Here is a 13,574-nt window from a genome sequence, read left to right as displayed (position 1 = left end):
AGCTTGTGCCTCCTGTTCCGACAAGCCTCCTCTTGTCTTAGGCACCTTACTGTCTACAGACATTGTATATACAGTGCCTGGTGGGTGGGGTTAGCTTTCTCAGCTCTGCTTCACGCTAAATCTAAAAGCTCTGATTCTGTAAGAACGGCTGCGCTCAGTAATCTAAGCGATACATCGTTGGACTCAGGGTCTCTTTGCCCACATCATGCCGCTCTCAGATGAGTTAGCTAAAACCTGCTGACAGATTCCCTTTAAGCATCTGATCCAATGCAGTTTGAGGCTATATTATCCATGGGCTTACTTCATATGGAGTCAGCAAAGGTTTGGGGAAGGCAGTCCCCCAATCTATAGAAAGCCTTGGGCAGGCGACCTGTATCCACCTGCAAGTTACAAGAAAACAACTTTCAGTTAGCATATGGGAAATGGCAACATGTTTTTAGGACAATGTAGTCAGTGGACGAATCTACTGAGAGATCACCGTGCTTCAAGCTTCTGAGACTTACAGACGCACCAGGCCCTGAAAGGGTTAAGCTAAGTGAGATCTAAAACTAGTTAAAAGCAAAGACGCTAGTGTGGCTTCTATACCCGGCCATGAAGTATTCTGTTTATAAATTAATGTAGCGTCCAGCTCAGGCCGGTGAAGGATGATGTTCCACCACATTTGTGGTTTATGATACTTTTTTAATGGACTGCCTGCATTTTCTCTTAACAAGCTTTCGGGAGCTAACCTCTTCTTTTCATCAGGTCAGAAATAATAGGCATCTCATTAATGCTCTTAACGGTCGCATTCTAGTTAAATATAAACAGTTAAAGACATTTCCGGGATGCAGGTTTTTTTTTTTGTCTTACTTTCCTTGCGTTTGGTTCTATTTTTCTTACTGGAAATAAAGGAACTTTTTTTTATACATATCTCTGATCATTTTTATAAATAGTTTGCACCTAAAAGCTTTTCGAGAGATGATGCAGTTAGTCCATTAAAGAAGAAAAAAAAAATACAAGAACGGATGTCATCAAATCGCTTCATATGTTTCAGTTACATCTCACCAATAGAAAATGAATGATTAGGAAATTGTCAGACTTCTAGACAGACAAGCAGAAGTAAATGGTAGAAAGAAAGTCAGAGACGGAGTTATAAATAGAGAGAGAGAGACAGACAAATAGATGGAAAGACAAGGACAGACACGGGGTAGGCTAACGTGTAGCTAGTCCCAGGGACGGATGCAAGACAGGTGCAGAGACGGAGCCACTGATTTATAGGCAAGGGTGGAAGGAGATGGTGTAGATAGATTGATAACAGAGACAGATGGATACAGACAGACAGGAAGAAAGACTGACAGACTCGTACAAAGAAATGTTTGGATATAGATTCTGTAGATAGATTTACCAACGGCATCTATATCTCTATACCTACAGTATCTATACCTAGATCTTTCAGTATAAGTCTGACTATATTACATGGCTGGCCACAAGCACAGATACACAGACTGCGGGACTGACAGACACTGTAGATAGATGGAATAGATGGAAACACAGATAACTAAGTTTTATAAACTCAAACATATTAATAGAGTGGAAAAATAAAAATAAGATTGTTGAACAACTGACATTAGATAACATAGATCTCTATCTAGTCTCAAGGATATAAGCAAGATACATACATAGACTGATAAAGAAATAAAGATATATATGACAATACATGAGATGGAGAGAGGGATTGATAGATTCGCACACAGACTGACAGTGAACCCTCTCTAAAAGACCGCCGAGGAGATGGTCTCTGTTGTACCATACACTAGGTATGATGGCAATCTTCTTCTTTGTTACCATCCCAGCCCAGACGACCTTTTTTTATTACTTATGTTGACTGGTCACCTATAGGTAGATATTATGGTCATAAATATAGACACAGAGATAAATAGATAGACAGGAAGAGAGAGACATAGATATGTGATAAATAAGATACATAGGTATAAATTCAGAAAAAAGAGGCAGTGCTCCAGTATTTTTAAAAATACAAAAGATCTTGTGGTGCAGTGACCACTGTGTCAGCTAGAGGGCGCTGTATGGGTAATGCACACACGCATATCCATTCTAGTAATGGAGATAGGTTCAACGGCAGGATGCTAAATGACCGTTATGTATCCCAGGGGGGGTGGTCCTGGGATGGAAGCTTGAACGAGTGTTGATCAGCAGAGGTACTGCTGAGGTTTTTGTTACAATGTATCAGGGAGAAGCTTCCAGGTGGCTGTTGAGACGGGTGGGACCAGTCACCTACAAAACCACCCAGGGGCGTGTGTCTAAAAACGCCCATAGTAAGCCTGTATATGTGTGTATGCATGGTTGTCTGATATAGGACCTGCAATGAGGTCATAGCCATTTGATCTGGTGGGCGTGGCTACAGACCATAAGGTGAGCAGGGTAGGTCACATGAGGGAGTGCCTGGATCTGATTGGTCCTTGTGGAAAGGTCTCGGAAGGCTGTCGAGCTGGAAGGTGGGCTACCTTCCTGAAGCGCACATGTGGATGCCGCTGACCATGTGTGGCCTGTGTGTAATAGCCTCTGAGTATGGGACAGTCCCCAGGAGGGAAGGGACGTCGGGACTGAGAAGCAGCTAAGAGGTAACCCGGTCAGGAGGAATTAACTGAGACTGTAAAGCCTGGTTGCTGGACAAAGCACAGCCTGTGTGACCACAGGGCTAAGGGAGCGGTGCTTCACTATGAATCTTCATTTGGTCTGATGCAAGCCTGTTGCTGCTATATGGTTCATGCTGCACAATAAACCAGATTGACTGATTTATGTGAACAACCCTCGCGTGACGTGATTAATTCGCTGCCGAGTGAGTGCCTCCCAACATGAACAATAGGCGCTACCTTACAGTCTTTAATAGCCCTGGTGGCGTGGCGACGTTTCGGCTACAATGAGCCTTGAGAAAGGCTCATTGTAGCCGAAACATCGCCACACCACCAGGACTATACAAGACCATTTGTATTTTTAAAAATACTGGAGTGCTGCCTCTTTTTTATGAATTTATATTCTTTTGCACAGAGGGGACTCCTTGCTGAGAAGCCCTGCACCCATAGTACTTTTATATGTGTGCTGTTCCAATTTTTTCTCTGGATAGATGGATGGATAGATATATATGTGATAAATAAGATCGATAGATAGATGTGTTATAGATCGATATGGGATAGATAGATAGATGTGATGGATGGATATACAGTGTGTCTGTAAAGTCATGGTGCACTTTTGACCAGTCACAGGGAAGTATACCACGATCCCCGGATCGGACGCCCTTAGACATTTACTTTTGGGGTTATGTGAAGGCACATGTGTACATTGAACGCATCAACGTCATTAATCACTAAAAACAGAATCACATTATTCACTCTCTTACCCCAGACGTCCTTACCCGTGTGTGGCAAGAACTTCACTATCGTTTGGATGTGTGTAGGGCAACAAATGGAGCCCACATAGAACTGCACTGGATAGGTATGAAACTGGGAGAGTTTTTCTGTTATTTGGAGCAGATTTCACATTTCTATTGTTTTTGTTGCTTTCCAGTGGCTGGTCAAAAGTGCACCATGACTTTACAGTCACACTGTATAGATGTGTTATAGATAGATACAGGTGTTACAAGTGGATATGTGATCGATAAGATAGGTAATAGGTAGATATGTGATAAATAGATATGTGATAGATAGATATGTGATAAATAGATAGATACTGTAGATAGATAGATATGTGACATGGGTGAAGGTTTAGGCAGGGAAGTTACTTGGACCCTCCCTAAAGGTAAATATCTTTTTCATTAACCATTAAGTAACAGGCGTTGGGTATGATGAGTTGGGACAGTGACCTAAGTAGCTGTCCACTTCTGGACCTTCTATATAGGGAATTTATAACGCCACGTTATCAGAAGAGAAAGCAGATTAATGTAACAGATGCCATTATAATATGTATATAGAGATGTAGCCTTAAATATCAGGGTATTTCCAATGCCAGTAGTGAAGTGGTAGTGCCAGGCTGCCATAATGCCCTCTCCTAATCCCCCCATAGTGAGGGCTGCGCGTTGCGAGTGTGTGTGTTTACAGCTCCGCACTCTGTACTCACGCTTCCACCTCTGGGAACAGCTTGAGTTTATTAGGGAAGATTTCCGACAGCAGAAGCCGCACGTAACGACAGCCGAGAGCCTGCAGACGTGACTCCAGGTGCTGTGAGGAGAGAGAGCCACAGTGTGTTAGACAAAAAAAAGAAACCAGAGCATTTAGGGGTAGGGCAGCCGTCCAAGCCGGAGCCGTCAGTGAATAACCCCCTACTAATTAAGTCAGGAGCTAGAGAATAACAAGATGAAATAAAACATCTCTAAGTACACATGGAACTGCCGAGGAAATGCTCAAAAGTGTTTGTGTGTGGGAATAGCCATCTATTTATACATGTATTAATTGAAGCCACATATGGCAGAGCCCCCAGAGGGAGGGTGTAGGGTAAAACAGGAATATACACAAAATATACCACCTAGGGCTTCAGAGGGGTTCCTTGGAAAATGGTCAGAATTTTCCCAGAAGGCGGCAATATGAACCATCCCTATTAGGCTGAACTCAGACGTCTGTATACCACGGTCCGTGTACAGAACGGCCGCAGGTCTCCTGACCGGTACACAGCAGTCTCAATAAGCACATATCAGGCTGTCACATTCGGGTTCGTACGCAGACTGAGATATATGGTTTTCGGACAAGGTTATACCTCTTCTGTTTGTTCTCTCTTTAGTTACAGACAAATAGAAAAATGGCAAAACCAGATAAGAGTCAGTGTGGCCCTACTGATCACTACGGGGTCCGTTTGGGTTCTGTTAAGTATCAGTTATTAGAACAGATGAAAAAGTTCTGAATGATGCGATCTCGCTTCCGTTCTAAAATCTGACACATAACAGACCCCACACAGACCCCATAATAATCACCGGGGGACCCTCCATCAATTACAATATGCAATGAATTAATTGCTTTAAATTAATCAATTTGTTTGTTCCTAAAACGCAATGTCAAAACTGAAGTGTGATCTTAGCTTTACAGTGAAACTGATTATATCCCACGTTCACATCCTTGCCACGAGGACGAGAAAAGCAGGCAGCAAATCCTGGACAAAATAGGGCACAATTCATACATTGCTTTTTTGAGTTAAAAATGTCCACATGGGTTCCCTGGTAGTAGAGTCTCATTGCTAAAGAGACGGAGAATTACAGACACACACATTACATTCTGCTCACTTAACACTACAACTTTCAACTACAGAAAGTATGGAAGAAATCCTCGAAAAAAATATTATTCAAACAGGTGACAACCAAAATGTCCCAAAGTACAAGACTTTCCAAAGCTGTGTCCCATCAGCTGCAGCTAAGCGGAAGGAGGAACCGGCTATCCAACGTGGAGCCTTATGCATGCAGGCGATGATTTGTTTTTTTTCTCATGGAACTGGGCCAGAAATAGATGACTATTGATACAGATGTGATGAGATATTGATACAGACGACTTTCTTTTTTGTATCTGGTCCAGTAAATGTTGTCATAAAGCAGAAATGATGGGATATCTAAACAAAGATTCAAAAGAAAAGACAGAAAGTCGGCAGAGAGAACCAGTACAGTACAGCACCCAAAAATGACATCATATATAAACACTTGGAGATATAGGTAAAAATGCAGCCAGTGCAGAACCAAAACTACAAGACCTTAATGGGTAGTTCAAAATTAGAAAAAAAATATATCAATAATAATAAAAAATTTCCAAAGACAGTGCCTTACTTGTCCTCTGGTTGTGTGTGGCATTGCACGTTAATGGAGCTAAGCTGCAATACCAGATACAGCCTGTGGACATGTGTGGTGCTGTTTTTCTATGGGTGTGTCATATGAGATTAGCTATTTTCCTCTTTCTCATGAATCTCATACAGCACCTTCTGTCTGGCTGACTCCTCTAATGTCTGCTAAATGACAATGGAAGGGTTAAGGAAGAAATTAACCCACATTGACTGCAAGAATTCAAGTTGGAACTGTTCAAATTAACGAAGGGCGGTAATGTCACGAAAGGGGCAGGCTTTGCAGCCTTGAGAATCTCTCCCCCCATGTGCTCACCCACCTATCTATTCTCTCTTTCCCCATGTGCTGACTTCTCCCGTCTGTGCTCTCTTCTTTGACCTGTCTACCCAATATGCTATCCCCCTTGTCTGCTGTCTATCTCCTTCCTGTGCTGTGCTCTCCCCGCATGTGCTTTCCCGTTTGAGCTGTCTCCCCCGTGCTCAGTCTCTCTCACCCCTGTGCGCTTTCAATCAGACCGCCGCCATCTTTGTGCCGACAGATAGCGGCTGTCATGATCCAGGTTGGATTATGACAGATAAAAGCACTAGTAACCTTTTTTTTTCCTTAAGATGTGTGCTTAAAGATAGTTTTGCCCCCGGTGGCCATTAGGGTCATTGCACTATGGTAGTTTCAGTTCTAGTTTTGCTCCCGGTGGCCGTTAGGGTCATTGCACTCTGGTTACTTTAGTTAGTGCACGTGATTATGAAGCAGGAGTGATGGCTGGCTCTTACCTATAAAAGAGTGTCAGGTGGTTGCAATCACTGTTGGTGATAGTGGTCATTTCCAACCATCCTTGGTGGAGGAAGGAGCTAGAGAGAGTTCCTGGCAGCTCAGTCAGAGTCCTGGTGTGGACGGAGCTAGAGAGAGTTCCTTGCAGCTCTGACAAAGCTTGGTGAAGTAGCAGCGATTCTGGAGGAAAGCTGCATTCTGGTGGTGGACTCTGTTGCTGGGAGCAAGAGCAACAGAGCAAAGCTAAGTGGTGTTATCCCTGTTTGTGACTTCCCTTATGTGTGTTTTAGTGCAGTGGTGGGATTAGTTTCTGCACCGTCCAATTCATTAGAAAGGGCTAGGTGCAGGGCGAGCTAGGGTTCTTAGGTTCCAGCTCGGCGACAGGTGCGGAGCCTGTATAGGGACTGTTAGGAGTATAGAGACTGGCTCAGGGGAGTGCAGGAGGTCTCCACGTCCCCTATCGCAGGGTCCTCCATTGTATCAGTTTCCCTGGTGTTTCCCCTTATTATTTAAATTCGTCCTGCTGGAGGCAGTGTATCCAGTTATATGTGTAATTCTGAAATTCGCCTGCTGGAGGCGGTGTATCCGGCTGCACATTATATTATTTAAATTCGCCCTACTGGAGGCGGTGTATCCAGGGTCACGTGTGCCATAGAAATTCACCCTGCTGGAGGCGGTGTGTCCAGTCACACATTGACCATCACATTATCACCAACCACAACTTCTTTTTTTTTCCTCTGGTGAGCCATGGGCCAAGTGCAGACCGGTGAGCAGTTGCTGCAGGCCCTCACTGAGAGTGAGGAGCTGAATGATGTGTTTCAGCAGCACCTGCAGCGGAATTATGGGTCTGAGGCCTATCCTCTGCCTAAACTAGAGGGTCCATATACGGCTTAGGCGAGGATGTGCCGTGGAGTCCCTGCGGGGGAGCAGCACTTGCTTATACAGGCGGACGTACCCAGGCAGGTGGGTGGAATCGGTGTCCCCATGGTGCTGCCTGGTGTTCCCCACGGTGAAGGGGTACGTCCCTGTAGTGAGCAGACTAATGATTTAGTCCTTGGCACTGACGCCGAAACTTCTGTACTGTCAGAGAAGCCGTGCTCCCCTGGACGTGTGGAGGAAGACTACCTGGGAGTGTATATTTCCTCCTCGCCCTCAGAAGGTACTATTGTCAGCGGAGGTGATGATTGGCGAGGTACCTAAGGGCGTACCGGTGCTCGTTAACAGTGGAGCAGAAGTCAGTCTGGTGGATGCTCAGTTTGTCCAGTCTCATGGTCTGAGTGGTGAGACGCCGGACAAACCCATAAGCGTCCAGGCCATTGACTCTGTCCCACTGAGCCAGGGGGGGGGTTAAACCAAGTCGTAGAAGACATTGAGCTGCATAGCGGACATCAGGATGTGTCCCAGCCATACTACATCTTGGAGGGAAAGCCAGTACCTATCATTTTGGGCCCCCCTTGGTCTAAAAAACACAATCCGGTCTTAGATTGGCGGATTTGGGAAGTAGTCAGCTGGGAGCAGTCATGTGAGGGCTGCTGCCTAGGGGCTACTGTCTCTGCCGTCTCTCTACAAACGTCCCCTTCCTCTCTAGTGAGAGCAGCAGAGGTGCTGCAGGAGAGTAGGGGCAAGTCTCAACCCTCGCCATTAGCCAACCCTAGGAGGCGGAGACCTCGTGGTGGAAGGGGTTGGAGGGTGGTGTTTCCCTTGGTGATTGGCGGGGGTGTGAGTGTGGTGACACAGGGGGACGTGTTGTGAGTTCATTCTAACCAGTTGTGAGTTCCCCTTCTGAACTCCCTCTGGTGGTGCGGCTGGTTTGATCGGTGGAGATCTGCCACCTGAGAATGAGGATGATGATTGGATCTCAGGATTCTCAGATTGGATTTAAGACAGCAGACGCCCTATTCAGTTGCTGGTGATTCCTTCTGGCTTGTCAGCTCTTGGTTTTCAGCTCTGTTCCAGTCATCTAAAGCTAAGTTTTTATGCTAATGTTCACACTTGATTTTGTTGGCCTATTCAGTTTTTTGTGTGGTCTGCCAGCCCCGGCTGGGGGCTGAGCTGAATTTCCACTCTTATTTATCAGTATTTTGCCAATTGGCTTTTTGTCCCTTACTAGTTCGGTCTCTTTTTGCTCTGTCTCAGAATATTCCAGAGTGCTGATATAGTGGGAGAAGTCTAGTGACTTCAGGGTTAATTTTGCTATCAGAAGTGTTGGACATTATTTTTGTAGGGTTTTTTGCAGGTTGCAGTGACTTGCCTTTCCTTTCCTGTCTAGTTAGTTTGGGCCCCATCATTTGCTCAGCCTATTTTCCTGCCTGTATTTGTGCCTTCATCTTGTTTCACCGTCAATACATGTGTGGGGGCTATCTATTCCTTTGGGGTCTGCTCTGGGGCAGTTAGTTTTCCCTTTTCTTGCTTTAGGCTTATGTAGTCCTCCGGCCGTGACGAGGCATCTAGGAACATCATAGTTAAAATAAAATAACTCAAGGAAAGTGCAGTATAAAATTCACCTAAATATCATAGTTATGCACCCATGGAAAATATTAAAAAGACAACTCGGACAAATAAGATAAAACAAACGGAAAAACCGAGGAAAATGTCCAATCATTAAAATTACTTTATTTTATTATTTAACAAACAAATGTATACATTATATATATAATTAAAATAGATTAATAAGGGGAGGTCAATGCCAAAAATGAAGGCACAGCCAGGGGACAGCTGTAAATACTTAGTAAAAATGCACCCACAATAATATCATACAAAATCTAGTGAAAACAAAAATGTATAATAAATGTATAATATATAAATATATAAACATATATATCAAGTGCAAAACTATAAATGATAAGTGCAAGCAAAAAAGAACTGTGTAAAAAAATATATATATTAAAAAAATATATATATTAAAAAAATTGTAAAATAAAACTAAAATAAATATACAATGAAAAAGATTAATTAATAATGAATAATAAATATATTAAATATATTACCACAAATAAAGTGCAATGTGTTGAAAAATAGTGAATAAAAAAGTGTACAAAAAATCCCTGTATAAATATATATATACACATATATTTAAGACCAAGTGCTGAAATAATTAATAATAAATAAAATAAATAAATAAACTAATAAGCTGCCGCACATAAAGTGCGATGTGCTGCGGTGATACAGGTGATGCGGTAAATCAGCGCTTATAGTAAAATAAAAAATAAAAGAAGTGAACACAGTGTGGATACCTTTATGCTGCCTCTGTCCCCAGGATGTGCCAGCCCCGACGCGCGTTTCGGCGTACCTTCGTCAGGGGAAGAGTCTTGAGGAGATCATTTGCATATTCCCAGTGCCTTCTGGGATAAGTGAAGAGTCTCCGCGAGCTCAACGATCACTGGGTTTTGGCGGTTGCAGCTGAAAAGAGGAAATCGGAAAACCAGGGGAAGAGTCTTGAGGAGATCATTTGCATATTCCCAGTGCCTTCTGGGATAAGTGAAGAGTCTCCGCGAGCTCAACGATCACTGGGTTTTGGCGGTTGCAGCTGAAAAGAGGAAATCGGAAAACCAGGGGAAGAGTCTTGAGGAGATCATTTGCATATTCCCAGTGTCTTCTGGGATAAGTGAAGAGTCTCCGCGAGCTCAACGATCACTGGGTTTTGGCGGTTGCAGCTGAAAAGAGGAAATCGGAAAACCAGGGGAAGAGTCTTGAGGAGATCATTTGCATATTCCCAGTGCCTTCTGGGATAAGTGAAGAGTCTCCGCGAGCTCAACGATCACTGGGTTTTGGCGGTTGCAGCTGAAAAGAGGAAAACCAGGGGAAGAGTCTTGAGGAGATCATTTGCATATTCCCAGTGCCTTCTGGGATAAGTGAAGAGTCTCCGCGAGCTCAACGATCACTGGGTTTTGGCGGTTGCAGCTGAAAAGAGGAAATCGGAAAACCAGGGGAAGAGTCTTGAGGAGATCATTTGCATATTCCCAGTGCCTTCTGGGATAAGTGAAGAGTCTCCGCGAGCTCAACGATCACTGGGTTTTGGCGGTTGCAGCTGAAAAGAGGAAATCGGAAAACCAGGGGAAGAGTCTTGAGGAGATCATTTGCATATTCCCAGTGCCTTCTGGGATAAGTGAAGAGTCTCCGCGAGCTCAACGATCACTGGGTTTTGGCGGTTGCAGCTGAAAAGAGGAAATCGGAAAACCAGGGGAAGAGTCTTGAGGAGATCATTTGCATATTCCCAGTGCCTTCTGGGATAAGTGAAGAGTCTCCGCGAGCTCAACGATCACTGGGTTTTGGCGGTTGCAGCTGAAAAGAGGAAATCGGAAAACCAGGGGAAGAGTCTTGAGGAGATCATTTGCATATTCCCAGTGCCTTCTGGGATAAGTGAAGAGTCTCCGCGAGCTCAACGATCACTGGGTTTTGGCGGTTGCAGCTGAAAAGAGGAAATCGGAAAACCAGGGGAAGAGTCTTGAGGAGATCATTTGCATATTCCCAGTGCCTTCTGGGATAAGTGAAGAGTCTCCGCGAGCTCAACGATCACTGGGTTTTGGCGGTTGCAGCTGAAAAGAGGAAATCGGAAAACCAGTGGAAGAGTCTTGAGGAGATCATTTGCATATTCCCAGTGCCTTCTGGGATTAGTGAAGAGTCTCCGCGAGCTCAACGATCACTGGGTTTTGGCGGTTGCAGCTGAAAAGAGGAAATCGGAAAACCAGGGGAAGAGTCTTGAGGAGATCATTTGCATATTCCCAGTGCCTTCTGGGATAAGTGAAGAGTCTCCGCGAGCTCAACGATCACTGGGTTTTGGCGGTTGCAGCTGAAAAGAGGAAATCGGAAAACCAGGGGAAGAGTCTTGAGGAGATCATTTGCATATTCCCAGTGCCTTCTGGGATAAGTGAAGAGTCTCCGCGAGCTCAACGATCACTGGGTTTTGGCGGTTGCAGCTGAAAAGAGGAAATCGGAAAACCAGGGGAAGAGTCTTGAGGAGATCATTTGCATATTCCCAGTGCCTTCTGGGATAAGTGAAGAGTCTCCGCGAGCTCAACGATCACTGGGTTTTGGCGGTTGCAGCTGAAAAGAGGAAATCGGAAAACCAGGGGAAGAGTCTTGAGGAGATCATTTGCATATTCCCAGTGCCTTCTGGGATAAGTGAAGAGTCTCCGCGAGCTCAACGATCACTGGGTTTTGGCGGTTGCAGCTGAAAAGAGGAAATCGGAAAACCAGGGGAAGAGTCTTGAGGAGATCATTTGCATATTCCCAGTGCCTTCTGGGATAAGTGAAGAGTCTCCGCGAGCTCAACGATCACTGGGTTTTGGCGGTTGCAGCTGAAAAGAGGAAATCGGAAAGACCGCGCGCCGATATTTGGCTCATCTTTCATCGTTTTTAAGAAATCTCAAGATGGAAGAGGCCAGGAGCCATTTGGTGAGCTGCATTTCTTGCTACATGTTCACAGATTTACCAGTGGAAAAGCCAAACTTCACATGCCACAAATGCAAGCTTGTGTCCCTGTTGGAGGAAAAGTTGCAAAATCTCGAAGAGAGGTTAGCTACGTTGAAGATCATTAAGGAAGGTGAAGAGTTCTTGGACAGAGCAGAATTATCTCTTCATGTTACAGAAAGAGAAGAAATTCGAAGTACACCTGAAGAAACAGAGGAATGGAGACATGTGACCCAGAGAAGCAGGAGGATCAGGAGGCAGTCAGCAACCATACTGCTCAGGAACCAGTACCAGGCTCTCACGCAGGAAAACGATGAAGAAATACATCAGGATAAGACTTTGCCAACAAACAGCAACCTTGTACGCCTTCAGAGTCCTCCTGGATGGAGAAAGAAAAATGTTGTGAAGAAGAAACGGAGAGTGGTGGTCATGGGGGATTCCCTGCTGAGAGGAACAGAGGCCGCTATCTGCAGACCGGATATAACTACAAGAGAAATGTGCTGTCTTCCAGGTGCAAAAATTAAAGATGTGTCTGACAGGATATCAGGACTCTTCAGACCTACAGATGACTACCCATTCCTGCTACTACATGTGGGGACAAATGACACCGCAAGAAACGACCTGGAAATCATCTGCAGAGACTTTGAAGACTTAGGCAAGAAAGTGAAAGAACTGGGAGCGCAGGTGGTCTTCTCTTCCATCCTCCCAGTGGATGGCCATGGAACAAGGAGGTGGAATAAGATTCTGCAGGTGAACAACTGGCTACGTCGATGGTGCCGTCAGCAAGGATTTGGATTTCTGGATCACGGAGTGAACTACTTATACGATGGACTACTTGCTAGAGATGGGGTGCACCTTACGAAGACTGGAAAGCATGTATTTGGAAGTCACCTTGCTACACTTGTAAGGAGAGCTTTAAACTAGAACAACATGGGAAGGGAAGCAAAAGACCAGAAAAAGCCATACACCTGACAAATGCTATTGAGAACTCTGCTATTAGAAGTGGAAAGGAAGAACAAAGACGAAAGAATCTAATTAATAAAAATATTGGAGAAAGAGAAACCAATCACAAACTAAAATGTTTCTATACTAATGCACAAAGCATGGGCAACAAACAAGGAGAATTGGAACTACTAACACAGGAACAGAAATATGATGTAATTGGAATCACTGAAACTTGGTGGGACAATACACATGATTGGAATACAAGACTAGAAGGATACAACTTATTTGCAAGAAACAGACTTGATAAACGAGGAGGGGGTGTCGCATTGTATGTTCGAAATGCGTATATCTGCACAGAGATTGAAGCTTCAGAGACTGGGAGTTCTGTGGAAACTGTTTGGGTAAGAATACAAGGACAGAACAATGGAAAGGACACCATTGTAGGCATTTACTACAGGCCGCCTGTGCAAGCCGAATATATAGATGAACTCTTTATGCATCAGATGACCAAGTTCTCCAAAAAATATGACATAGTTGTCATGGGAGATTTCAACTATCCAGACATTTGTTGGGAATCTCTCTCAGGCAAAACTAACAGGTCAAGGAAATTCTTATCCTCTCTTGCTGACAACTTTATCTTCCAAAA

General features: G+C 44.3%; 1 protein-coding gene across 4 annotated transcripts in view; it reads right to left on the bottom strand.

Moving 5' to 3' along the window:
- DPH1 (diphthamide biosynthesis 1) overlaps window positions 1-13,574 on the bottom strand; it is a 421,815-nt gene that overhangs the window by 33,654 nt on the left and 374,587 nt on the right. For all 4 annotated transcript variants that reach the window (XM_073565690.1, XM_073565691.1, XM_073565689.1 and 1 more), the window contains 2 exons: window positions 4,111-4,211; window positions 302-380 (listed from right to left, as the gene is read on the bottom strand). In XM_073565690.1, the coding sequence (XP_073421791.1) occupies window positions 302-380; window positions 4,111-4,211 (180 nt within the window). The remainder of the gene's footprint in view (window positions 1-301; window positions 381-4,110; window positions 4,212-13,574) is intronic.

Source organism: Dendrobates tinctorius, unplaced genomic scaffold (genome assembly GCF_039654945.1).
Source record: "Dendrobates tinctorius isolate UK_male_01 unplaced genomic scaffold, ASM3965494v1 ptg000016l, whole genome shotgun sequence".
Classification (NCBI taxonomy): domain Eukaryota; kingdom Metazoa; phylum Chordata; class Amphibia; order Anura; family Dendrobatidae; genus Dendrobates; species Dendrobates tinctorius.
This window is presented reverse-complemented; position numbering and strand designations above follow the sequence as displayed.